The sequence below is a fragment of the Ananas comosus genome, linkage group 21 (genome assembly GCF_001540865.1).
Source record: "Ananas comosus cultivar F153 linkage group 21, ASM154086v1, whole genome shotgun sequence".
NCBI lineage: Eukaryota > Viridiplantae > Streptophyta > Magnoliopsida > Poales > Bromeliaceae > Ananas > Ananas comosus.
Genome location: NC_033641.1, coordinates 10393824 through 10419641, shown reverse-complemented (window position 1 = coordinate 10419641; position 25818 = coordinate 10393824). Strand labels below are relative to the sequence as shown.

General features: G+C 38.7%; 4 protein-coding genes across 10 annotated transcripts; 3 read left to right on the top strand and 1 right to left on the bottom strand.

The window, feature by feature from the left end:
• LOC109726502 (sialyltransferase-like protein 1) lies at positions 74-5481 on the top strand (the record flags this gene model as incomplete). Its single annotated transcript, XM_020256115.1, is given in 2 exon segments — positions 74-3492; positions 5042-5481. A coding segment is annotated over 1 exon segment (826 nt), but the record flags the coding sequence as incomplete, so codon positions are not given.
• On the top strand, positions 3271-5218 carry LOC109726366 (acyl carrier protein 2, mitochondrial-like). Its single transcript, XM_020255903.1, has 3 exons — positions 3271-3492; positions 4277-4345; positions 5042-5218. The coding sequence occupies exons 1-3, from the start codon at positions 3271-3273 to the stop codon at positions 5216-5218; spliced, it is 468 nt and encodes a 155-aa protein (XP_020111492.1).
• LOC109726670 (poly [ADP-ribose] polymerase 3) lies at positions 9657-15368 on the bottom strand. The gene is made up of 19 exons (XM_020256423.1): positions 15304-15368; positions 15074-15153; positions 14490-14782; positions 13731-13926; positions 13532-13642; positions 13393-13450; positions 13228-13297; positions 12797-12971; positions 12585-12718; positions 12254-12494; positions 12017-12144; positions 11833-11909; positions 11592-11752; positions 11296-11505; positions 11093-11192; positions 10893-10975; positions 10640-10783; positions 10377-10559; positions 9657-9948 (listed from the first exon to the last, which is right to left on the bottom strand). Exons 2-19 carry the CDS (start codon positions 15077-15079, stop codon positions 9859-9861), a joined length of 2460 nt encoding a protein of 819 aa, XP_020112012.1. The 5' UTR covers positions 15080-15153; positions 15304-15368; the 3' UTR covers positions 9657-9858.
• LOC109726568 (probable sodium/metabolite cotransporter BASS4, chloroplastic) lies at positions 15989-25016 on the top strand. 7 transcript variants are annotated; one of them, XR_002220556.1, is made up of 16 exons: positions 15989-16239; positions 16912-17017; positions 17831-17938; positions 18043-18110; positions 18736-18814; positions 18925-18983; positions 19077-19145; positions 19625-19738; positions 20842-20863; positions 22090-22157; positions 22905-22990; positions 23143-23272; positions 23883-23984; positions 24100-24195; positions 24286-24420; positions 24757-25016. XR_002220556.1 is itself a non-coding variant. In XM_020256226.1 (15 exons), the coding sequence occupies exons 1-14, from the start codon at positions 16036-16038 to the stop codon at positions 24172-24174; spliced, it is 1173 nt and encodes a 390-aa protein (XP_020111815.1). In that variant the 5' UTR covers positions 15989-16035; the 3' UTR covers positions 24175-24195; positions 24286-24999. The 7 variants fall into 7 exon arrangements, 3 of the variants coding, with proteins under 3 accessions (XP_020111815.1, XP_020111814.1, XP_020111813.1); XR_002220558.1 differs by having other exon boundaries at positions 24555-25016; XR_002220557.1 differs by having other exon boundaries at positions 24552-25016.

Here is a 25818-nt window from a genome sequence, read left to right as displayed (position 1 = left end):
AGCTACTCCCACATCCTCACCTCGCTCCTCCGCTCCCCGGACCCCCCCGACCCCGCCATCGTCGCGCGCCTCNCCTCCGCCTCGGCCTCGGCCTCCGCAGCGCCGCGCCCGCTCCGATCCCCGACCTCCTGAGCCTCGTGCGGCGGCCCCTCGGCCTCCGCCGCGGCGGCGGGCGCTACGCGTCGTGCGCGGTGGTGGGGAACAGCGGGGTGCTCCTCGGATCGGGCCGCGGCGACCTCATCGACGGGCACGAGCTCGTGATCCGGCTCAACAACGCGCGCGTCCACGGCTTCGCCCGCGACGTCGGGTCCCGGACCTCGCTCGCGTTCGTGAACAGCAACATCCTGCACCTCTGCGCCCGCCGCGAGAAGTGCTCCTGCCACCCCTACGGCGACGCCGTCCCCATCGTCGCCTACATCTGCCAGCCCAAGCATTTCCTCGACTACGTGGTGTGCAACGCCTCCCACCCCTCCCCGCTCCTCATCACCGACCCGCGCCTCGACGCGCTCTGCTCGCGGATCGCCATGTACTACTCCCTGAAGCGCTTCGCGGAGGCGTCGCGGCGATCGCCCCTGCAATGGGGCGAGTCCCACGACGCGAAGATGTTCCACTACTCCTCGGGGCTCCAGGCGATCGTGCTCGCCCTGGGCATGTGCGATCGCGTGAGCGCCTTTGGGTTCGGAAAATCCGCGGGGGTGAAGCACCACTACCACACGAATCAGAAATCGGAGCTCGATCTCCACGACTACGAAGCCGAGTACGACTTCTACAGAGACCTCGTCGACCGCCCCCAGGTCGTACCCTTCCTTAACGATTCCAACTCTATGATCCCTCCCATCGTTTTTTACGGCTTAGGCTTAGCCTCCTCCTCCTCCTCCTCCTCCTCCTCTTCAAATTAGAGCCTTTTGTTTTATTATTACTTTTCCCTTTCGCTTTTGTCCTAGTTTTCTTTATGTGTTTTCGAGTTGCAGGAAGATAGGAGATACGAACAGAGTGTTAAAACAGACATTTTTGTTGGGTGGGGAGGACTTAAATTCTGTAGGAATCTGCATGTTTTGGCAATGTAGTTCTGTAATTATTGCACAAATTTTTGTAAGATTTTGAGACGATGCATCAATGATTCAATTGGGATATGGGGCAATATTCTGCTACAAGATTGGAATGGTACAACATGCTGTGGTTTCTTGTCTCTTATTGTAGTGTCCTCGTTAAAAATGAGAGGTAATTTTGACTAAGTTTACTAGTTACTACCTTTAAATGTTACTGCATTTTGTCCTTGCTTTTAATCACGGCAAATTTATGGCAAGTACCCTCGTTAATTATTAGGCAGGGGGAGGCTGGATGATGTGACAAGTGTAGTACTCTTCGTACTCAGTCCAAGCTCCTTTTGTTATTACAGTGTGAGCTCTTTGTTATTACATATTGTTTCTTATAGAGCTTAGATTATTTTACTTTTACTGTTATAAGATTGCAGCGTGAAGCCCCCTCCTTTTTTGTTTTCTTTCAGTAGAATGTGAGGAAACTATGCCTTTGTTTGTTTCTGTCAATTAGGATGAACATTCTCCAACCACTAATAAGTTACTCTAACAAGGCATCAAAATAAGTTATCTACTTGCTTTGTAACCATTGAGTTTGTATCTAAGTAGCAACAACCAACTACCATATAGCAATGGAGTCTTTCTTGTGTTTTGATCTCTGCTTTATGAACTGCTGGTCGACTCCCGTTTTGCACGCTTAATTAACGTAGAATCAAAAGTAACAGTTACCATCAAAATTTCTTATGTGGTTTGAATTCGAAGAAGCTGATGGCTTCTATCCGATTTGGAAATATTACCAGTTTCTCGATAACCATCTTTGTCCAACATTTGTATGTTTATCGTGTTATGATGTAATGTGACTTCCAAGTTTTGTTGTTTCTTCTGTATATATTCCACTTATTCGCGCATTATAAATGTATTATCAAATCCTGTTCTGCTGCAGTTTTATAATTTCTGATGGATTTTCCCTGTTTGAATGGTTTTAAGAGAAGTGAAAGACCTGAGCAGCAAAAGAAGTTTGGCTTCGACAAACTTCTTTTCTTAGTTTGGAGGGTAAGTTTGAAGAGTAGGCAAAGTGATAATTGCACTAGACACAGGTGTTATAACTGAGAAGGCACGTTGTTGTAGGATCTCTTTCAAGCAAGGTCCTACTTATGTGTCCTTGCTGATAGTGCAAATTGATGTACTATGTATGAAGTTTTAGATGATATAGTGTTGGAGATTAAAAATGAAAAATTAATCATTTCAACCAGGACAGGATTGAAATCCTGAGGCCCTGTTGATTGTAATCTTCTTTTTGTTTTGTTTTGTTTTGTTTTTTCCTTTATAGCTTAATTAGCTAAAAGGTACTCTGTTTTACCAGCATGGCTACATAGTGGAACATCTGCCAAATTTCCAACATCTTCATCTTTCTCGTTTCATTTTACTGGGTAGAAATAAGAAAAGTGTTTCTTGTTTCTCAACCTATCCCCAGCTATTGTTTCTGACATGTATAGATGTTAAGGTTCTTTTTTAGTTCATAACCTGTTATCTCTACCTGATTCTCTCCTGTTGCTTGAGGACAAGTTTGCTCTTTTGCTACATGACTCTGCAGTTCCATTGTTGCTAAAAGAATGCTTTATATTCACCCTTTGAAAGCTGTACATTCCTAGAACTCTACATATCCAACACCTGTGGAAATTGTTTATTGAGGGGTGTTGTAATAAACGAATGTTGAGTCCATGTGATGAGAGTGCACTTTCATAGTTAGAATATTTAATCGTAAAACTAAAAAATGATTATTATCCTAAACTAAGGAAAAAGAAAAATTTGATTAGTGCATGGCAACAACGTGATGCAATGCTATTAAACATTCTAGATAACAGAAGCTGGAGATGCGACTGTACGAGCTGTGACTCCGCTCGATCAGTTCCGAGAGAGTCGACTCGAGCTGATCAGATGCGATCCTCACCGTCGATTGCTTCAAGGGCAATAGCCTCTTCTTTCAACGGCTACGATTCGACCAACTCCACACATCCGCGCACAAAATCCTGGACGGTGAGATATCACCGATCAAGCCACTTTTTCAACGGCCACGATTCCATCTCCCACCTCTCTCTCTCTCTCTCTCTCTCTCTCTCTCTCTCTCAGTCTCTCTCGCTCCCTCTCTCTCTCTCCACCCCGATCCTCTTCTTCCTCCTCCTCTCTCTCTCTCTCTCTCTCTCTCTCTCTCAGGTTGCGGTGTTAGGGTACGATGCAGGCGACTCGGAACGCGATCCATCTCCTGAGATCGTTGTCCTCTACCTCTCCGATCTGCGCCCATGGAGGTAGAAGAGGAGGCCTCCTCTACGCCGCGGGTTCTAGGGCTTTCGCTCAGCACGCCGCCGCCGCCGCGAGCTCCGCCCTCGACAAGCATGAGGCCACCGATCGAGTCCTCGGCCTCCTCAGATCCATCCCCTTCGTCGATCCCGCCAAGGTTTGATCTCTCCCACCATCGATTCCCGTCTCTAATCTCTATCTTGGGGAATTGCCTCTGATTGTTTCCCCTAATCACTGATTTGATGATCGTAATGGCGTTTATTGCGATATCGTTGGGGGCTGTTGTTTTTTTTTAATCTCGAATTTGACTTGTAGCATTCGCACGATCGCTCCTAGGAGTGATTGGCGTGTGCTGATTTCCAAGTCCTGCTCTTCGGAAAAGCACCATATTAGTATATTTATCTTCGCTTCTTGCTGCAGCAGAAGCTGCAGAGTTTTCTCTTTACCAAACACTCTTCTAGAGACTACTGCTAAAAGCGGAAAAGTACAAAGCAAGGGTCAAACATGCTCTTAGTTGAATTGGAGCATGTTCTTATAATTTGTTATCGTAGTAGCAAGTTTGGTGTTCAAAAGCAGCGAGTTTCTATAAAGTCCTCTTCACACAAGAATTAGATGAGGCGTGAACCTGGAATTGAGTAGTAGGAATTGATTGGGAATCATACGGTAGGGAGTGTTTGAGTAATTACTCCTGGAACATAAACAGAAGTGCTTCTGCTTCGAGTTGTTTAGCTAATAAGTTAATATTTGAGAGCTTTCCAACCTTAAATAACTCAAGGGTCTAGATTAAGTGGAGTAGAAAAAGAATTTTTGATAAGCAGCGTTAATAGAACATCAAAGGAGGTGATAGTTTTGCTCTGAGGTTGATCGAGGGTTCGCTTAATTTTCACTTGAGATTAGATCATTGTATCCTACAACTTTTCCTTCTCTGTTTCTATTTTCAGCTCGCGATTGATATATTTCATACTTCAGCTTTTCCAAATTTTAGGAAGAACTTTAAATACCCCCTTGTGGTATGTTATGCATTCTACCACCCCTGGCTCGGACTGTAACACTTTCGTGCCCTCATGTTACTGTTTTCTTGCCTGTTAGGACTTTAACCATTCATATGCTCGTATACTGGATGTGCGAAAGAAATGTGCTCACTAAAATATAGTAAATAGGTGGAATTAATAAAATTTAGTAGATAAATCTTATTTACAATGTTTCTAACAAGTTATCGCATGCTCAAAATTTTCTTAAATTGAAAGGCATCTAACAGTTGACTGCAGCGACAAAGAATGCTATAGTGTTTTAGTCCAAACCACATGGAGCTAAATGGAACCGGGCTTACCTCATAGAATTATCCCGTCTTTTTTCTTTTTTGGATATCAAAGAGTTCATGGGCTTCAGAGTGCTCGATTTGGCTACTAGGAATAAGTCCTTGTCTCCTTGAAGTAACTTGTAGCTAAAGCCAGTTATCCTGCTCTAATTACATTATCATCCATTATGTACAATTTCTTCATATGTATGATAGTACGAGTTGCAAGCTGTTGTATTGCTGAGCAAGTGTAGGAAGTTAGATCTGTGAGATGAAAATGTGCAATACATGTAAAAAGTATGTTGCTAGAGCCTAGAAGCTCTCATAAACACCAAGGATCAGATCTATATTGCACTAGTTAGTAGAATGAAACAGATATTTAAACTGTTCAACTTGTGGTTATCATCAGGTGAGCTCAACTGCGAGCTTTAAGACTGATCTGAACTTGGACATGCTCGATAATGTGGAAGTCATAGCAGCGGTCGAAGAGGAATTCGCAGTTGAGATTCCAAACAGTGAGGCAGAGAAATTTTCGACAACTGCTCAGCTCATCGACTATATTGCTGGCCACCCTCAAGCCAGATGAAGCACCAAAGCTTTTTTTTTTTTGCCCCCCTTTTTGGTGAAACGAAATCCAGACTGTTCGTAATAATGATACTTCAAAAACCATTTGCATTTCTACTTTTAGAAGATCGTTCCAATGTTTCGAGACATCATCCATCCAGATTGTAATCTTTCCTGAAACAATTATTTTTCCCTCAACTGTTTGCTGTTAAAAGTGGCTTATAAGAATTGTTGATAGCTAGAGAGAGTTTGGTCTATCCATTAACTTCTATGATCTTATCGAGATTTTTCATGACTCTATTGCTTAGTTTCTTTTATATCTTTTTTCATTTTTTTTTCCCTCCAAAACAAAAGCTTCAAATTTGGACAGAGACCGCAGAACCCCTCAACAGTAGGCCCTTTCAAAATCGGTTGCTAAACTTCTTATCATCGACACTTGTGGAACTTTTTTATCGGTTTGTTGCGAGTTATTTTAATCAATTGAATTGAAAATCATATTAATTACTTGGTTATTGAGGCTTCTTTTTAGTTGACAGAAGTAAGGTTTCCTTTCAACAAAATCTATTTCTACCTGGTCTTAAGTAGGCTTGATTCATTTTGACTCTGTTTTGTAAGTGTTGTGGCTACTACTGTTCTTCAGAAGCTTTTCATGATCTTGCTAACCTTTATCCACCTCCCACCAATGTGTTCTCTACCTTTCCCATGATTTCACTTGCCCTTCTTCCACATTATCTCTCTCCATCTCCATTAAACACCCAGGTGACCATCATGGTGGCTGCAACTCAGATGGTTCATCGTGTGTCGAACTTATGCTTCGTCTCATATTTCAATCTCTTTTGCTCTTCTCATTCAAATCCAACCTTTATTTAAACTTTGGCTAGTTCAATTTCAAGTATAAGATATAATGGATGGCGGATGATAATATGGTTGAGTTATAAGTTATTTTCAAATCGTCTAAAGATCTAGTTAACCTTCCAATGTGCAACTAACTGTGCACCATGTGAAAGCATTTATAAACCCTGTGGAGCTCAATGCCCCTGCAAGATTCTGGCAATGCAATCCTATCTCTGAGAGACCATAAAGATTATGTTCCTCTTCCAAAGCCTTTCTACTAATGAGTATCTTTTCCAAAAAATAACACCCTATCCTCTTTTAAGTTGTTTATGCAGATTCTAGGCTATCAGAAGGACAATTTGGGAATCTTGCTTGTTTTTTCTGTATTAAGCAACAATGCCATATTTAGAAAGGGTCACCTCCCCTCATTCTCATCTCAAAATAGCTTATTCCCGTCCTTGTTACATTGCCAAATCTATGCCCTTGCATTGGAAGCAAAAACCAAATGGAAAAAGCTCAGTCTCTTCTGATGACTAGAGTGCCAAAATACCCTTTCTTTCTTAATGTTGGAAGTTAGAAGAGAAAGGTTCACACAATAACATTGCATTGTTATTATCATTTCTATCTAGAGCAGTTGATATGCGTTCTTTGCTCGCACTCGGCTCAGATAATGATCTTCTGCCATGTGTGGAGGTGCTAAAACTACTATGATTTTCTTGCAATCAAACCTAAGAATTTGAATCCTCTCCAAAAATATATATGTTCATTTGTATTTACACTAGTGGGTGACATAGAGAACACCATCATCTTAGACGCAATGCCCGAGTAGTTTGTCCAAGATTTGTTGGCTTTGGCCCATCCCTCTCCCTTTTGCACTTTATCTACATTAGCAATAAAGTGTTAGTTTACATTACATTTACAATTCTCTCATATACACTAGATCAAATGTACCTTGGTTTAGCTCCTCCCCCTATGTTATGCGATCCAACGATTCCAACCTAAGCAAATTTTTATAATAATAATAATAATGTTGCTTTAACGTCGGGTTTTATATTACCATGCGCAGTAACCAATAAAGTGGTAATGCAATAAGGTTTTAAAAAGAGCATGGCATGGGATTATTGGAGTATAAGGGGGAAAATACTGACGATGACAAAAAGCAAAGGGCAAGATCACAACCGGCTCTCACCCTTTATAATTTCTCCCTCTCTCTCTGTCTCTCTCTCTCTCTCTCCTCTTTCTTTTCTTTTTGGTCTTTGCTAGATATCTGATTATTGAAACACTTCTTAAATAAAGACAAAATCTCTTCATCTTATAAACAATAAATCTCTAAATTATCATTTGATTACTATTTGGGTTTGAATTTGATTACCATTTTGAGTCCTGTTAAATATAAAATTATATAAACACCATTTTAGAGTACAACGGTTGCTTCATATGGTATCAGAGCAAAAGTTTTTAAAATCACCACATGTTAAAAAACACTATGTAGTAAAATAATAATAATAACAAAAAACTACATTATGATGATCTACTAAAAATGGGAGCCGAGGAAATAATTACTAATGTGTAATATAAATTAGGGGTAAAAAAGAAAAGGGAAAAAAAAAAGTAAAAAAAACAAAAGAGCATTGATGAGGAATGATGATGGAAGCGGCCGAAGAAGGCCATCATTGCGAATCTTGGGCCGACCGAAGCCCTCCATTATCATTTTGATTGGCCCCCTCGTAAAATTACGAAAATGCCCCCCTCATCATTAGCTCAACGTAATTTATTGCATGCACCTGGTGCATCGCGCGTCACACTTTTATATATATATTTTATTTTTTGTAAGAGGTCTTAAATTTAGAGTTTAATTAGTTATATATATTAAAAAATTATGGATTTTATATATTTAGTTAGTATGTTTAAAATCTTTTATTTAGTACTAAGGTGACGTGTTCATTTTATTTTTATCTTTAAAATATGTGCGGTGTATGTGATAGATACAGATACACCGTGTGACAAGAAATTATTTCCCCTTGTTTCCATGCACCCATGCATGTGCTATGTGTGCTAGAGATATAGAGATATAGAGAGAGGCATGTGTTTTCCACAATGTACTCCACACCCTCAACTTTGGCCCTATAAATACTACCAAACCAAAAGCTTGTCCCACCACACTACTCCTCCCCCTCTCATTCACTCGCTCCTCTCATATTTTTCTAATTCAATTTTGAGGCCATTAATCCATATATAAGAGGTGATTGCTTTACTTTAATTTATCATGTGTTCTTAATTAATGGATCACTTTACATTGTTAAGGAAATGTACTCGGTACTTGTTTTGCTTAATTTTATCTAAAATCCTTAACCATGTTGTCACGTTTCACATTTTCGTATTGTTAATGCCATGGTGGGGAAGGGTGGTGGGTCTAGTTAATTACTTAGAAATTTCCTCACTAATTTGCTTCAGTATATATATATACCTGGTAATTAGAGAAATGGTATCTAATTCATTGTAGTGTTATACATCCTTAATTTTATTTCTCCCCGTATTTAGGATAATTGGGATAATTTGATAGTGAATAATTGGCACTATATATGCCTAGCTACTATGGAGTTTTCTTTTGCTTTAGAAGGTTCATTTGTGGATCTTGTTTTTTTTTTTTTGTTCATTGCATGTCTCTAATCAGGTTGCATGAGTGTCCTGTACTTTCTTTTTTTCTGGAGAAAAGATGCACTTGTTCAGAGACAACATTGGGATTGATTATTCCAACATTATACACATACACATTATATTCTTTCATCTTATTCTTACTCTTAAATTCTATTGGTTGCAGTTGGGGTAATACATACTTTAGTATTATTACTTTGCCCAAATTAAGCGAGGTCAACATAGTAAATACACAAGAATGGAGGGGCTTAACACAAAGCTGTATTTGGAGAACTACTACATAATGAAGGAGAATGAGAGGCTGAGGAAGAAGGCCCAGCTGTTGAGCCAAGAAAACCAAGCTCTCCTCTCCCAGCTCAAGCAGAAGCTCACGAAGTCGAAGTCGAACACCACCGCAGCCGCTGCTTCGTCGAACAACCGCGCTGCGATCCCCGACCTCGATGCGACCTCGTCGGCACCACTGCAACTTAACAAGAGCTCCAATTGCACTCATGGTGAGCTCTAATGAGCAGCAATTCAGCTGGAGTGATCATCTTCTGGGTCCTCTGTTGTGGTAGCTTACTGAAGTGTAGGTGCAGATGGGATCATCTATCTATATGAGGTTTAATATCTAAGCTAGGCTAGGTTTGGTTCAACTTAGGGCAATAGTTCATCGATCTAGGGCATTAGTTACTACTAACTATGATGTCATTGTAACACTCCTTTCTTGTTTACTCAGGACTCGGAGAGATGAGAAATAGAAAAGCAAACAAAAGGCACTATATGAATTAACTTGTCTATGTTTATGTACTACTACATCTCGCTAATCGATTTCAGCTACTTTCAAGGCAATTATTTGAGCAATAAGATAGTCCTCAATGCCTGTAACAATACCAATTGAGCTTTAAAGCAGCTCTTAAAACAAAACAGCTCCAAGTAAGAGGCAGAACCAATTAAGAGTCTAAAGGCACCAGAGGAAAAATCCAAAATTTGAACTCCAAAACTAAACATCAGGTGTTTTACTGTTAGCTGTGAACATATATACATAACATAAACAGATACTTCACATACCCGAAAAAGGTAATGTTTTTTGGGAAACAACAACCCCAAACCACATTTTAGTCCCCCTTAAAAGGGCCTCAAAAAAACACAGCACTACTATCCATGCAGCGAAAAAAAAAAAAAAACTCAAAATTAGGTCATCCTTACTTCATCTGGTTCAGCTGTGTCCATCTCCATATTCTGCTCTTCATACTTCACTTCCACCAGAAACCTGATACTAGCCTGTAGAGAAAAATGATATTCGAAAAAAAGAAACATTAGTATTAAGAAATGAAACACTACATAAATATTGAAACACTACATAAATGCCACAACCTCTTCCTAGCTTTCATTTTAATCACTTAAACCACCACCACAAACTGCAGAACCAGCTAAGATGTCTCTTATTTGTAATATGGATTCACTTTCAATTTCGATTATGAGACGTCACAAATCGATGATCCATGTAGTTGTACAATCAAATTATTATCAACAATACCCGACGAAGATTATGAAAAACTAAATTTTATAACTTTCTGACATCATCTATCTGTAAATCAAGGCGTATCAAAATCAACACTTCCGATTACGTGAGACTTTGTTATGTCGGTGACGCCCTATAGTTGTCAAAAAGGTCTATCATCTATAACACAAAGAGAAGTAGCGTTTACCTGTTTCGGGTCATAGACCGCATACTCGTTGTACTCGAGTGGGCTATCCTTGTTCTCCGATGGAACCAATCGCCCGCAGGGCACCTTCACATCATCCTTCCAAGTGAAATGCTCTGATTCATCAGGCTTTTTCTTCCCCAACGCCTTGACACCGATCTTTTTCTCCTCTAAGGATTTTGTATCCTGTTGAGGACCACAAGAGAAAACCGTAACAATCTAATAAACAGCATTTAAGATTCCTGGGGCTGTGCTGGTTATGATACCTCAGGTATGCCAGATATCTCAGTGACTTGTTCTCCCAGAGAAACAACCGCCAGGACCAAGAAGCCTTCTGGCCTATCGATCGCCGTGAACCCATACCGCGCCGCCTCGGCCGCTGCATCCGAGCAAACTATAGCTTTCCCAAACTAGAAAAGAAAGAAAAAAGAATGAAACATTTTTAGAAACTATGGTTTACAATTAAATTTTGTCGAAGGCAAAAAAAAAAAAAAAGAAGAAGAGAAGGGGGCTTTTTACCATGTAACCAGGCACAGGAATTGCGCATATTACAGGTTGGAACCCTTCGTGCAGGTGCCTTAGCAAGTTTGAACTCCTTGTACCTATCAAATAATGTACAAAGAGGTCCTACTTAGTTACTGGAAACAGAGATAACCAAAAATAAAAAATAAAAAATAAAAAAGAGAATCATTCATTAAAAGAGGTGAATTAATGCCTACCACACCACAGGAGAACTTTATTTGGAAGTTTCTTTATCTCATCATAAGGACAAGCACTTGATTCTATAGCATATATGTTCTCCACTGATGCACTGTAACTCTGCATGAAAGAATAGGGGATAATATTCATGACTCTGTTACCTGAAGTGAAACTATTATTCGCCCTCAAATGAAAATGTGCATGCAAAAATCGTAAACTATACCACATCAGCAACTGCGACGGGCTCATAGGTTTTCTCGAGGTAATTCACGATCATCTTATAGTCATCAGAGTCCTTATCCACAGGAGTAATCATGCAACTCAACTTCTCGTACCGATCAGAAAGTGGATCATTGATAGTACTACTGGTCATGTCTCCAATAAGCCGCGATGCAACATTTATGTCCCTAATTGTTTCCAAACCTGCGGCCACCTACAATGACAGTAGAAATAATTTTGTTTTAATGAAGTATACCCATGAGAAAATTCTATTAAAGAGATTAATGGATGATTGTATACATGATCAGCGAGTTCTTGGTAGTTTTTGATGGTGAATGGCTGGGTAGAGTGCATTAAAGTGAACCACCGATTGCTATCGTCCAACCTCTTGATGTTGCGCTCTGAACTGTTTTCAGGAGCCGATTTCAGATCATCTCTGAACTTCAGAAGCACTTCTTCACCTGATCCAGTAGAAAGCCTTTAGCAAATAGATGAGGCAAATACAGTTCATCTTTTAATGGGCTAGTTATGAATTACTAACATCTCTTCAGATGGAGATCAGTTAACATCCCGACGGGAAGGTCCGGTGCATCATAACCCATTTCCATCAAAGCATACCTACACCCAAAAGTAAAAATAAAAAAAAAAGGGAAAAAAAAAAAACAAACTACCTTAAGCTGTCATAAGGACTACATAAGGTAGCAATTATGTTTCATATTACATGCCTGTAAATCTCTTGGCTACATAAAATCTTCATAAAATTTGCGACCAAAGGTTCGAGCTTGCAATGAACAGATGCCGCTCCCAACTGGCGCGGAGCTAGGCCGCCGTATCGCACATCAACTCCATCATCCTACTCATAATTGAATGATTAATGATAGGTCGTCAAAGTTCGACGAATATTAACTAGAATTTTGTGGTGAACTAATAAAAACAATAAGGGCATAGTGAATATCATTCACCATGTCCATGGGGTAAAATTTGATAGGTTTCTTCTCAAACTTCTTCTCTCGTTCCCATGGTTCAAATTCGTTCCCAGTAAGCTCTTCGAAAAGTCGAACAAACTCCTTAATCGCATCACCCACGCGATCCTCAAAATCCTCAACTCTCTCCTCCGCTCTCGGATCATCCCCAACTCGGCCCTTCTTGTAATATAAATGCAGGTGGTTCTCAGGCACCATGATCAGCTGCATCACGCAATATCTGCGGCATGGGAAGTAAACAAATATAAGTACAATCCCATATATAGGCCAAAATGGGCAGTTCAAAAATCAAATTTTAACAATGACATACTCGTTTACTCCGCTCGCTTGATCACAAAGAGAGAATGCACAATTGTAGATAATCCCGTCCTTTTCAAAGATTTGCCCGCCGTCCTTATCCAGCATGGAGTCCTTGTAAACTGCTCTTTTGCCGTAAAGTTTATTCTGCACAATTCACTTGTGAATAAATAATCACGGAAACAAATTTAGAGAAGTGTATTAATAGCTGAGCTAGAACAAAACCTCTGCTGTGAGAGACTCGAGAGCCTCCTCGCTCGGGTCTTGCTTGTCCTGTGGAATTCCTCTGCCCTCCGGGGCAAGATCGGAGACAACATCGTATGCGTCGAACGGTTGAGCCTCTTGTTTTTGGATACTATCAATAAGCCAAGCCTCGCTTACAACGGGAATGTTCCTTTCCCTAATTAACATATCATATAACAAGACCAATAAACAACAAGTACGAAATTGGAACAGTATAAAGTTGTCTCAATCCACATGCAGCTCTCAACACACTGTTGCCGGGCATTTGAATGGGACATGAGAGGATCCAAATGTGGATGTAAATTCATTGTATGGTTTCTTTTTATCATCAGTGATTCAACAGCAATCGCGATATAATAACAATTTCAAAAATTTCCACCCAAAAAAAAAGGGTAACAAAGAAGAGGTCATACATAGCATCTGCAACTTTTGTCGAACCGCCTCTCTCACGTTCAGCAGGGGAAACAACAAGACAAGTAACACCTGAAATGATAGGCCACATCTACATATTACCTTGTGGATTATCATAAATGCCGTATTTAAGAAACAAACAAATAATATGGCATCTTGCCCCCTACCTATGACACTATTAGAAACTTTTCCTCCGTGCTTTTCGATTTCCTCCCTCCATGCTTGCTAAAGGAAACAAAATTGACAGTAAATCAAACATAGAAAGCCGGTTCCAACATTGACGAGAAAATTGTCTCAAGTTATTACATGTGTTCGCGAAAGCCTCCCGGATAAAGAGATCATCATGCCCGAGAATGGCTTGTCCACCAAAGGCAAATCCCGCTGTGGATAAGCTCTCGATTCTTGATTCGCAACCCACTTCATATTTTTCAAAACAATGCCAAGCTCATAAGCCAACTCTTCATACACATACAATACACATACCTTTATATAGTACAAAACACACCTCGCGAGCTGTTTCATTGTTGATATCCTCGGGGACCTTGATGCGATCGCTCTTCCGAGGAGGGTTTATTGTTGTATATGGGCAAGTAGTCCACTCACTGTATCTTCCTTGGCATCTGTAGTTTTTCCCAGTATACTCAAGCTGGCCTCCGCACATTGCGCAACTCTCTAGAGGCCCATAGAACATCATATCTTGGCTATCAAGAACCATAACAAATATAAACTTTAAATGCCAATTATAAGCACCATATCCTGGCTACAAGGATATAAACAGTATCAACACGCGTTTTCAATGCGGTCCTCATACTTCCAATTGTAACAAGTATAACAGTAATCAACACTAAGCCGAATGATTTAATTCCTGGCCATCTGCGACGTACTCCTTGATTTCAATTCGGTCTTAATCCTTTATTTATAGCATTCTACTAGTCCCTGATAGCAAGTTATCTGCTTCGTTTATTTTTTAGAAATAAACTCATGAAGTAACTAATCTTCGAGCTCGGGACCTCAGGTATCAACCACAAAGCCCTTAGTTTAGTTAGGTGCGGTCGGTAATTGTATTGTAATTTAAGCAGTAAATTGTTAAAATTAAAGCTTTTAGGATAAAATTGAAATCAAGTCAAACTTTGCGAACTACTACACAATTGAGGTTTTGAGGACTAGATTGAACTAAATTTGCAACCAACCCTTTAAATAAGACAATTTGAGTAGTATTCAATCGAATTCCGATATTTGTTCAAGCTAAATTGCGAAGAAATACCATCTTGGGACCACGGCATCGTCCGACCCGGAAGGATCTTGGGCATTGGCCTCGAGAATGCGGCGCATCTCCTCGATCGAGAGGTGCTCTCTTGTAGCCTTGCAGAACTCATCAAACTCCAGCGCGATCGCGGCTGCCGATTTCGCGTTGGTGCCGCCGTTCTCGCCGTCGGTTACTTTGGGCTTCTTCTTCGAGGACTCGTCTTGCCCTCTACTCTCCGCCTTTTGCCTCCGCGTTCCCATCTTCCCTTCTTCCTCTGCAGAAGCATGGGCATGTGACCTTGTCTCATGAACCTACAATTACATGAACATTGCACACATACATGTAAATATTTGCTAAAAAGAGCAAGAACTAAGAATACATAGAAACAGACACAAAAAAAAGAAGTATATGTTTCATAATCATCATAACTCTACTACCCAATCTTAAACCATCACCAGTAGCTGCTTTGCCAAGTTTGTAACAACAAAATCATCTTTTTAGAAGTACCTAAATGCTTAAATCCTTGCAATAACAAAGCAGGAACAATACCAACAAACTATTTGGAGTAAATTAAGATGGGGCTAAAACAAAAGCAAACACACCTTCATGGTGATCGCTTCTTCTCCCAACCAACTTTTTTCACAGCAAAAGCACTTCCACACTGAGCTCAGCTACAGAAGCACTTCCAGATGTTACCCAAACAACAGAATAAGAACATCAGAGTTTATCCAGTACCCTACCCTGCTACTAATATATTATATTTTACAAATAATTAAATCCTACAAAGACACTGTGTTGTGTGTCCTCGCCATTTGCACACAAGTGTATTCACCTTTGCTCTTCATGTGACACGATGTGCATCGGGATATGATGAATGAAAAATTGCCTCGTTTGAGGAGCAGCACAGGTGTTGGCTCCAAACAATGCGGTTATTTTTATATATGGTTAAAAAAAAAAAAATACTGAGAACGCCTTAAACTATAGGCAATTTTGAACTAGGTCCTTAAGTTTTAATTATTTTCCCCTTCCAATTTACAAAGTTTGTTTATTTTAGAGATTTTTGTTTAAATTGGCAGATCTATTAATTGTTTTGATGATTAAAATTAACAGCTTTTGTTAGTTAACAATAGCTTGATTGAAATGTCGGACAAAAGAAAAACAAAACTGGTACCGATTTCAAAACGGAATATAGTTGAGGGGGTCTCTGCACATTCCTTCTAACCTTTTCAGATTACAGATGGGGACAATCGCGGCGCCCTTCGGCGGGGCCTTGAGCTGATCCTAGCCGTCCGCGTGTGAGGCGCCCGGGATTCGGCGGACGAGATCTTCCGCACCGAGGAATCGGCGAAACGCCGCGGCGGAGAAGAGAGAGAGAGAGAGAGAGTGAACGGCCCGGCCCAATATAGTTGGGTCCATACTCCGGCCTAGTAAACCGGCTCTCACACTGAGAAATTGGGCCCATGGACCGGCCCATTTACATAGTAAGGTACGTTGCCCAAATCGATCGATGGTGCTCATTGTGCCTCCTCCCCCAACTTCCCCTGCTCCTCTGCCCTGCTCCGCCATGGTCGCCGTAGCCCTCCACGCCCTAAGCTCAAAACCTTCCTACGCCACCTCCCATGGCGTTCTCCGGCGAACTCCACCTCCTCTTCTGGGAAGCCGCTTCGGATTCTCCACCAAGTTCGTCGTCCCCCTTGCTCCTTCACCGCTCCGCGGAGAACACCTCCCGCTTCTGCGGCCTTTAATGGCCGCAGGAGGATCCGATCGGGTAGGTGCTTCCTTTACACGTTAATTCCACCTGTTTATGATCGTTTCGATTCACCAGCTTCGTCTTATTTTGCTTGTTGTTGAGATCCGTTGTCTTAGCGATACAATTTACCCCGAAATTTGAAGGCTTAAGGGTTTTATCTTCATAATTCTATTGCGTCATTGTGGTGAAGCTCGATGCTAGTGTGCAACTCTTCATTGGGAATCAGAGATCTCAGTATTCTTTTTTTTTTTTTTTTTTTCTCTTTTCCTGTTGCATTTTTTATCTTAATCAGGAGTTATTTCAGGTTTGGTGATTTTCACAATGTTGCTGCGTAGGCATTGCATCTCCATAGAATATGTGGATATATTTAGGGTTTAGACTCGCTTTTAGTATGTGTTGTTGGGATCATACAGGAAGTTTCATCGAGTGTTATTTATTTCACAAAACTATCCATATCGGTTGCAGGATTTCGGGCGATTTGAACTTAAATATCACTAGGTAGTTGGGTATTACTTTTTTAATACAACCATTTCGCATGTTCTTTGCCATATTTGATTGCATACTTGTGGTCGTCTGCAAGATGTGCTTTTGTATGTTACACATTTCATCAGAGTAGTTATTACTCTTTTATGTGTTTTATACTATGTGCACGTCCAATGCTTTCTATAACGTATTACTCCAATTTTTCAGGTATATGATAGTGGAAATAATCAGCCTGAGGCCTCAGAAACTCTGAAGGTCTTTGAGTGGGGAAGATCATTATTGAGTTTTGTATCAAGCAATTTCCTTCCTCTAGGTAGATATTGTCAGCCAACTCAGTTCTCTTATATTCAATCAATTTTTTCTGGTAGTCCAGTTTCATCCTTTGCTGTCTTTGTTCTTATTACTTTACAACTTAAAATTTTTTATGTTTTTCTTCCCTTAATCGACATATGGGCTCCAGTTTCTTTTTCTCATTGCAAAATATTATTTTATTCCAATCGACAGTCACATTTTATTTTTTCTTTGTTGTGCTTGAATATTATTTGCTTAGCAATGGGCTTTCTGAGTTATTCCTCTTGTGCAAAGGCACAATTTTCATTTTTCCTAGGATACAAATTGTATTCTGATTGAAGTAGAATTCAATGCTTTGTTATAAATAGAAATGTAAACCATGAATGGGTGTTCCAATTTTCTTCAATTTATGTCTAATTATTCTGAAACTTAAACAAGGACAAAACTTAATATTAGCTTACCCAATGTGGTATACTACATTTCCTGTATGAACAAGCATAGGTTTCTTTACTGACCAAATTTAATGTTACCTTGACCAGTTTATGCATATATATATATATATATATATATATATATATATATCTCCATTTAAAAGAAAAAGAAAACCTACTATAGATCAAGTTGTTATTCCTAATTTTGTAGTTGTAACAGCTTTTGCTAAGAAATATATTTGTCGATGTGATTAGGAGCTTATGTATATATAACCCCTCATGGCTTCAAAGTAAAGNGGCGGGGGGGAGATCATTGTTTGCTTGTTTAGTAATGAGTAATGATTTTCTTCAGAACCATGCATTTCTGAACTCTGACAAGTTTACCTTTCCGTTTTCTTGTCAAGCTCTTGTGGGCGGAATAATTTTTGGACTAGCAAACCCAACACTCGGTTGTCTTGCTCACAAATACTCTCTGTCAAAATTCAGCACCATTGGGATTTTCTTTCTATCAGGTGCGGAAATCCGTGACATGATTCAAATATTTCTTTCCCCTCCTCTTCACCTGTTAAAATCTTGTCCTCGAAATCATGTGCTGATTATTATCTTCAAAATTTAGGGCTCATGTTGCGAACTGCAGAACTTGGTGCAGCTATCGAAGCCTGGCCTGCAGGACTCTTTGGGCTTGTATGATCTCAAGTTTGTATTCTACTGACAAAGTAACTTATGTCTTTCTATCTAAAAGTACTGTCTTTTGTTAATGTTGAATATAATTATTAGAAACATCGTTCTCTAGCAGTTTAAGCTTTTAGAGACTAACAGTTGTTTCATATAGTTTAATATGGTATCGGAATAGCAAGTTCTAAGTTCAAGTCCCGCCAAGCTACTAGCATTATTAAATTCCTCTCATTTTGTTCAAGTCCACGTCTTGGACTTATTAAATATTTCAAGTCTAGACGTGAGGAGTGTTGAATATAATTATTAAAAACACCGTTCTCTAGAAACTTAAGCTTTTAAAGACTAATGGATGTTTCATATAATTTAACAGTTAATTTATGTCTTGTGATGGCTGCTGATTTTGCTGTTTACTTGCTCTTCTTGATAGGCATTTCCTTATTTGTTCTGCCATTTCCAACACACACTCGTACTTACATGTTGATCTCAAGTAGTTTGTTGAGCATTAGTTGAACCTTACCGCATTGTAATGCTCATTAGCCTGATCATTTTCATAGTAACTAGGAATATGCAAAGAAGATCTTGTTTCAACTCTATGGTTGACTCCTGCTGTTTATAATTCTATTTGTCCTTGTAGGGTTCAATTCTACTGTTGACTCCTTTTTTTTCAAGGATAATCTTGCAAATTCAGTTGGTACCTCATGAATTCGTCACCGGTATGCTGTCAATAAATAAAGTATACTCTTCGAAGTTCACTCTCAAGGATAATCTTGCTAGTTGGTATTTTGCATCTTAGATGACTTGATAGAGAAGTGATTTGGTACAGGGGTTGCTATCTTTTGCTGTATGCCAACAACATTATCAAGTGGAGTCGCCTTAACAATGGTAAGCTCGTATATTTTCCCTTCAATCTGTTACAGTTTTCTGCTTCTTATTACTCGGTGTCTCTAAGAGCAAATTTATCACCAAAAAATGCAGCTTGCTCGGGGTAATTCTGCTCTTGCTCTTGCAATGACTGTTATATCCAACTTGTTGGGGATTATGATTGTAAGTCGAACTTCTCTTTGTAGAAACTAGAAAGTAAAACTGTGTTTGCAATAATTTTAAAAATTACTGTACAACAGTAAGAGCTTCTATTACCATTGTTGTCACTGTCCTTGATGAAGACTCGGTTGAATAAAAATGCATTGAACAAAAAAGACAAAGACTCTGTTGAGTAAAATGTTATAAATATTTACTCTGCTTTCTGGAGATTGTCTACTAATGGTGACAAATAACTATTAGCGTTGCACATTAGTTATAGAAGGCTAACATGCTATGGTGATTAGGTCAGAGTTAACATACTGAATAGGTTAGATAACCCACACTAATGACTGCTTGGATTCTAATACATTACTTTAGTCTTATAAGTAATGACTATGCTTATGTTAGATTTGTTGAACTTTTTACTCACCTCAAAAGTTCTGATCAGTGTTTAAGTGATCATATATTGAAGGTAGTCTTAGTGCTTATCTTTTGTGTTTTAGGTGCCGCTTTCCCTCTCAATGTTCATTGGTGCTGGAGCTGGGGTGTCCGTGCCTACAATGCCACTATTTAAGAGTCTCGTCAACACTCTTCTGATCCCCCTCATTCTAGGAAAGGTGTAGGATGAACTAGCCTTTCTTTTTGGACTTTCAAGCATTTTCTTTCTTTAAGTTAATTGTTCCTAAACTTACAAATGATATTTATTTCACTTGTTTGCGGTGATAACATTGTGCCCAACTTTGTCCTTCCAGTTTCTCTTATGAAACCGTCAGAATACTGGCTGTATGATGTATTGTAATTAGGTGAATGGCAAATTTGTGTTAGGATTTTGTAGTTTTATCAAAAGGTCAAAGAAGATATTGCTGCTGGAGCTTTTATTAAAAAAACGAAAAGCTATTTTCCTTTAATTGAATGTACCCAGGTAAGAGGAAGTGGGGTAGGATGTCTTTTGTAAGTGTCAAAAATAGTTATCATGGAGATGTTACTATCTCATCCCTAAATTTTTTTTCGCTGATTGTTCGGGTTCCTGACCGTAACTCGAAGGCTGGTTTGTAGCATGGGAGCTATCATATATCAGCTGTCATTTGAAAGGTTCTTAGGGAAGGGAAGTATATTTGTTTTCCTTATGCAAACACATTGACACGTTGATGCCATTTTGTTTCATTCATGAATTTTTTGTTCCTAATTGTCTGGAGTATACTGAGCGTCTTTGAAAGTACTAAAGAAGGGTCTCATGTAAGTATGTAAGGACTTACATGGAATAAGATAAAACATTTGATTGGCCCTGATAGCATAGTACAGAAGTCATATCATAAAACCTCATGATTTGTTATTCCTTTATTTAACCTGTAACAACCTTGTCAACATCAATCAGAAACTGGTATGCATGGTTTGTTAACAGTATGACGGACAGACAAGAGGCTCAACTTGGAAATGGCTTCTTATTTTTTCTTTTATATTATGTTTGACTGATGGATATACCTTTTGCGTTACCTTATCAAGAACCATCAAACAATTAATAAAGTGCATTCTGAGAAAACAATAGCTACTCGGAAATCACAAGGAGAGTCAGTTACCAGTTGAATACTTCAGCTCCTGTTTCTTTTTTTTAACACCTTTGTCATTTCAGCGTATATTTATTTTGATTGGTTTTAGTAAATTTATTGAGTTCCCTGTATGCTACTTAGCTGGAAGAACTTACATATGCTTTTTTTTACAGGTTGTTCGAGAAACCTTAAAAGGTCAGTCCTCTTCAGTTTGTCTTGAATTGATTTGGATTTATTACAGTTATCAAAAATATGTTAAGTAAATTTGGGGCATATATCATGTTAGGCTTGTTGATGCACTCACTAGCACTCTGTACAAACATTGTGCTAGAAACATAATTACGGCTAGTCATTTTCTTTTCAAGTATATAATGGCATTTTTTCAGATCTTCAAGACTTTGCTAGCATCTGTGTAGATCAAGTAGTAAAAGGAGTAAATGAATCTGTTAACCGTTCTAACATAAGCAAAGGTTTTGGTATCCAACATAGTTGATTGCAATTTCCTATAGTATAGTATCTACTGATACACAAATCATTTTAACCTTTTGTAACAAGCCCCTCCCTTAAGGTGATCAATTCTTATAAGCATATATATAGTTATCCCTTGTGGCTTAGGGCATTTAACTATGACCAAAGCAAAAGCAAAGATTTTCCTGTATATGTGGGATATATATATGTATACAGGTATGTTCATCCATAGATGGATACATCCATGATATTTCAACAAAACATGTAGGCATGAATAACAGAATTGAAAGTATTATTTAATTCTCAATGTTTATAGACAATGATTTATAGTCTTGACTAATGTGTTTATTCAGGAATTCATGTAAACTTTCAAGTGCTTTGTCCCGTTTTTCCATAAAAAGAATGCATACATGCGGTGTATATACCTGTAGGTTTTTATTAGGGTTTATTTCAATGGGTGCTTGTACAAGCATGACGGCTTAAGAATTCATATTTGTATCTGAGCTAATTAGATTGTATACAGTATTGTGAATCTAATATCTCTTTTATATTTTAGAGGTTAGTAATACGTGTTGGTGTAGCGATTGTTTCTGTTAAAAGAGTAAATGCTATTTATAGTTGGTCTCTTTGGCTCCTGTGCATCGAGGATTGGAATGGGACATACATCAGATATCAAAGATTTTCTATATTAGAAAAAAAAGGAAACTAAGCTCGGTGGATAATGTGCAATTTTGACTTCAACGATTATAATTTGCAACAGGAATGGAAGGTTACCATCTTTTGCCTCTAGATTCATATGTCTTTGTTAACTTGAAAGTATACGGAGCTAATTGTGTTCGTATATGGATTGCATTTGCTCTTATGCTTCTCATTCACTTTAGCACCAGCTTCTAAAACAACTAACTCTATTTGAGTTATGCCTATTTATTTTGCTTTAATGGTTGCGTTGGCAGGTGTAGCAGAGTTCGCTGATCAAAACCGGCGTGCTTTTTCGATGATAAGCGCCATACTGCTTAGCCTAGTATGAATTGATTCTGCTTTTCTCTAGTATCATACATGACCTCATTTGGACGAGGTTTACTAATTTTTTCCATTTACTGTTTGAAGTATTATGTTGAAGTGCATTCACAAGTTGGTGTGCAATGACATATGCTTTATCTATTATGCAAATGTTTCCTTCTGCAGACTTAAGTTTCGGCCTTTTGGTTTGGATCAATCATCTAGGTCTTTCTTAGACGGTCAGGATTCATGTATTATACTTCTATTAATATTCAGCTTCTATTTGAAGGAATTCAACAGTGTAGAACAGTTAAGGACAAGTAGTAGGCAGGGAACACTGGATCCCCGAAATGGAGTTATATGACTATCGAAGATAACAAGCATTTTGGTGGAACTTATTGAACAGAATGTCCTCGCAGCTAAAAGACAAGTAACATAAAATTACCAATAATATAATTCTTTACTTAAATGATGATTAATTCAAGTTTCCAGGTAAGCGTCCTTAGCTTCCAAGCTTATGCTAAGGGTAGAGGTGTAATGCCAAATATCAAACTGGTCCTATAGTGAACAGTAATTAGTAATTTGATGTCTGCAGATCCCTGTTTTGAATTACGATAGAAGGCATTGCTTCTCGCATACTTGTAGTACTTGATAAATCGTACTTGATATCTGGGCATGTATCAGCATAGCAGCATGCATTGCTCAAGTATTCTTCTTCTCAACCCTAATTTTCTTACTTATTCAGAATATTTTATTTGCTGTACTACAGGTTCCATGGATACAAGTAAGCAGATCAAGATCACTTTTCTTAACAGTTAAGCCACAAGCTTTTGCTGTTGCTATTGCTATGGGAATGTATGTAGTTGCTACCCAAATTTTCTGCCTCTTCTTCAACCGCCATGAATTTACACTGCTGCGAGATTGGAAGATTTTTATAGCTTGCTTTATTTATTCCAATAATGCGATGATACTGTATTAACTGTCAAGTACCTGTTTTCTTGCTACAGAATTCTACATCTCGTTCTGTTGGCTCTGAATGCCATAGCAGTGCAGATACTATCACTAGTCTCCGGAGGTAGAGAATCAGTCTATGCAAAGAAAGAAAATGCTCGTGCTGTCATAGTAGTTGCTAGTCAGGTCAGTAATTATCATTTTTCTGTGTATCCTAACTATCAACATTACCATTATTGTATATGCATAGAAAACAAATAGTATGTTGACTTGGCTATTTAGTTGGCATCATACAGTATTATCCTTGCGAATTCTATGATAGAAACTATTTTAAGTTGTAGAATTTTGCCATCGTATAATTAATGTCTGACAGACTATCACCACTTTAGGTGTCCGCAGAGTTGTTGGGTGAATGGCACTTTTGACAAATATTTTTTTGTTTTTCTTAGAATGATGAAGATTTGTTTTAACTTTTGCTTGAAGATCTGTGTATCTAGAAGGCTCTTGTTATGTAATCCTAGTAAATAGGTCAAAAATAGCCACTCCCCCTTTTGTCCCACTTTCTTTATCAACTTTTACTACAATAAGGTCGGTAAATTTCTTTGTTATTTGGTTTCAATCTACTGTAAGAGTCTCTGTTGTATGTATGTTCGTATGCACCTGACTTCTATACATTCCTGTTTATTTTCAAGAATCTGAAAACATTTGAAAACTCATTAAATGAACATAAAAAAGAGAATGCTTCTTCCCGCTTAAAGTAATTGGCCTTTTTTTTTTTATTTTTAATTTCGTGTAGAAAACACTGCCTGTGATGGTCGCTGTTGTGGAGCAGCTTGGAGGAGCACTCGGTGAATCTGGACTGTTAATTCTCCCATGTGTTGCTTCTCACATTAACCAGGTGATGAAACTTGGCATGACCCAATTCCCCCTCCGGAGTTCTTAATCATCTCTCTTTTCCGCTTCTTTTCTTTTTCTCATTTGAACCTGTGGTTAACATAAAAATTGTCACACAGATCATTATCGACTCTTTTTTGGTAAATTGGTGGCTTCAGAAAGATCAACGGCACAATGAAGCCAAACAAGTATAAGAGTCCTCAACTACCCAGTCGGTAAAACAGAAGCTAATCCAACCATTTATGAGATCTCATGATCCTTCTTCTATCGCCCCGAGACATATTACTCTTCTATTATCCATGCAGCCGATTCGCGCAAAGTCCTACATGCTGATGTCTCGATAAGAAGATTTTTCGCCCCGAGACGTATCTCTTAAAGCTTGGTGTACGAAAGTAACAACGCAGATATCACAACGGAGCTGCAGCATAATGATGTATTGGGTACATTTCTTTTACTCTTAAAACTCTGAATATAGACTAAATTGAAACGTATGTTGCTTTCACCTCTTTAAAACGTGAAGAGTATTCCATTTCTTTGAATTCTGATAAATTGAATCAGTAAGAACTTGTAGCAGGTTCTTTCTTTTGTCTCCTTAATTTTTTGGCTTCTCTCTTGAACTGACGCAAGAGCGTAACAAATGGTCAATGCAACTCTCCGTCGGTAACTACTACCAATTACAAGAAACTCAAAACTTTTTCAGAATTTGGAATCATCTAAATTCTCGGAAAATCCATCGGGATGATGTGGCGTTTCTGCTGACACGCTATTCTGTACAGGAATTTTGATGTTGCCGCATCAGAGGGGAGGGATTCTACACCGTCGTACTTGCACCACATCATCAATAACAAGTCAATCATTTTTTTTTTTTTCAAACAAAAATATAATAAAAATATTTTTTTTATGATCATGATGGGACATACATTTTTGAAAGGAGGTATTTGATTGATTTGTTACGCCACGTCACCGAGACACACGTGTTGCCTTTTAGAATTTTTCATCAAGGGATCCTTTTCCTTTCACACAAGGAAGTACATTATATGATGATGCAAGCACAATCCTTAAGATTTGTTATGTTTTTATAGCCACCAGTTTTGACTCTCTAGAAGCCCTTAAAAAACTGACGTCAACATCTGTCAAAATCTATTAACACGATCAGAGGCCCTCACTGGCTCCGTTCTCTGCTTCCTGAGTCAAATTTGACCCCCTAGTTATATAAAAAATTAAAATGAAAGAGAAGCTCATAAAAGAGAGTATAGAGAGTGGTTGGTGGAGTTTTTTTTTTGTGTCGCTTTGGGATTTCTATCGTATGCTTTGAAAGTTTCAATGGACGCAAACGATCACTTTTCAACAAAATAGTTTAGTAATTTATATATTGGTATAGAGAGTTACGAAATCTATAAACACTTGACATGAATCAAAATTATCTACATATACAAATCCGATTAATTGAAATTCCGAACCGAAGGAAAACAAAAGAAGAAGAAAAAGTCAAGAGAGAGAGTTCCCAATTGTTTGGTGCCTTGTAGACTTGGGCATTGGCAAGTGACCAGTGGCTCCAATGCTCCATCCTTAAAAAAAGAAAAAAAAAAAAAAAAAAAAGCCCATTACTGGAATTACTTAGGTTACTCGGTGTAATAAAAAAATAAATAAAATGAAGAAAAAAGTGGAAAGTTTCTATTTTTATTTTTGGTTAAAAAGGAGAGTACCCAAAAGTTGACTTATGAAAGAGATGGATTGGGCATACCACTAAGCCCGGGGCGTTTCGTTGGGCCACATCGTGTACAACATCCTATTGGGCTTATTGGGCCGGTTACATTTTTATGGTGTTTAAACCCAAC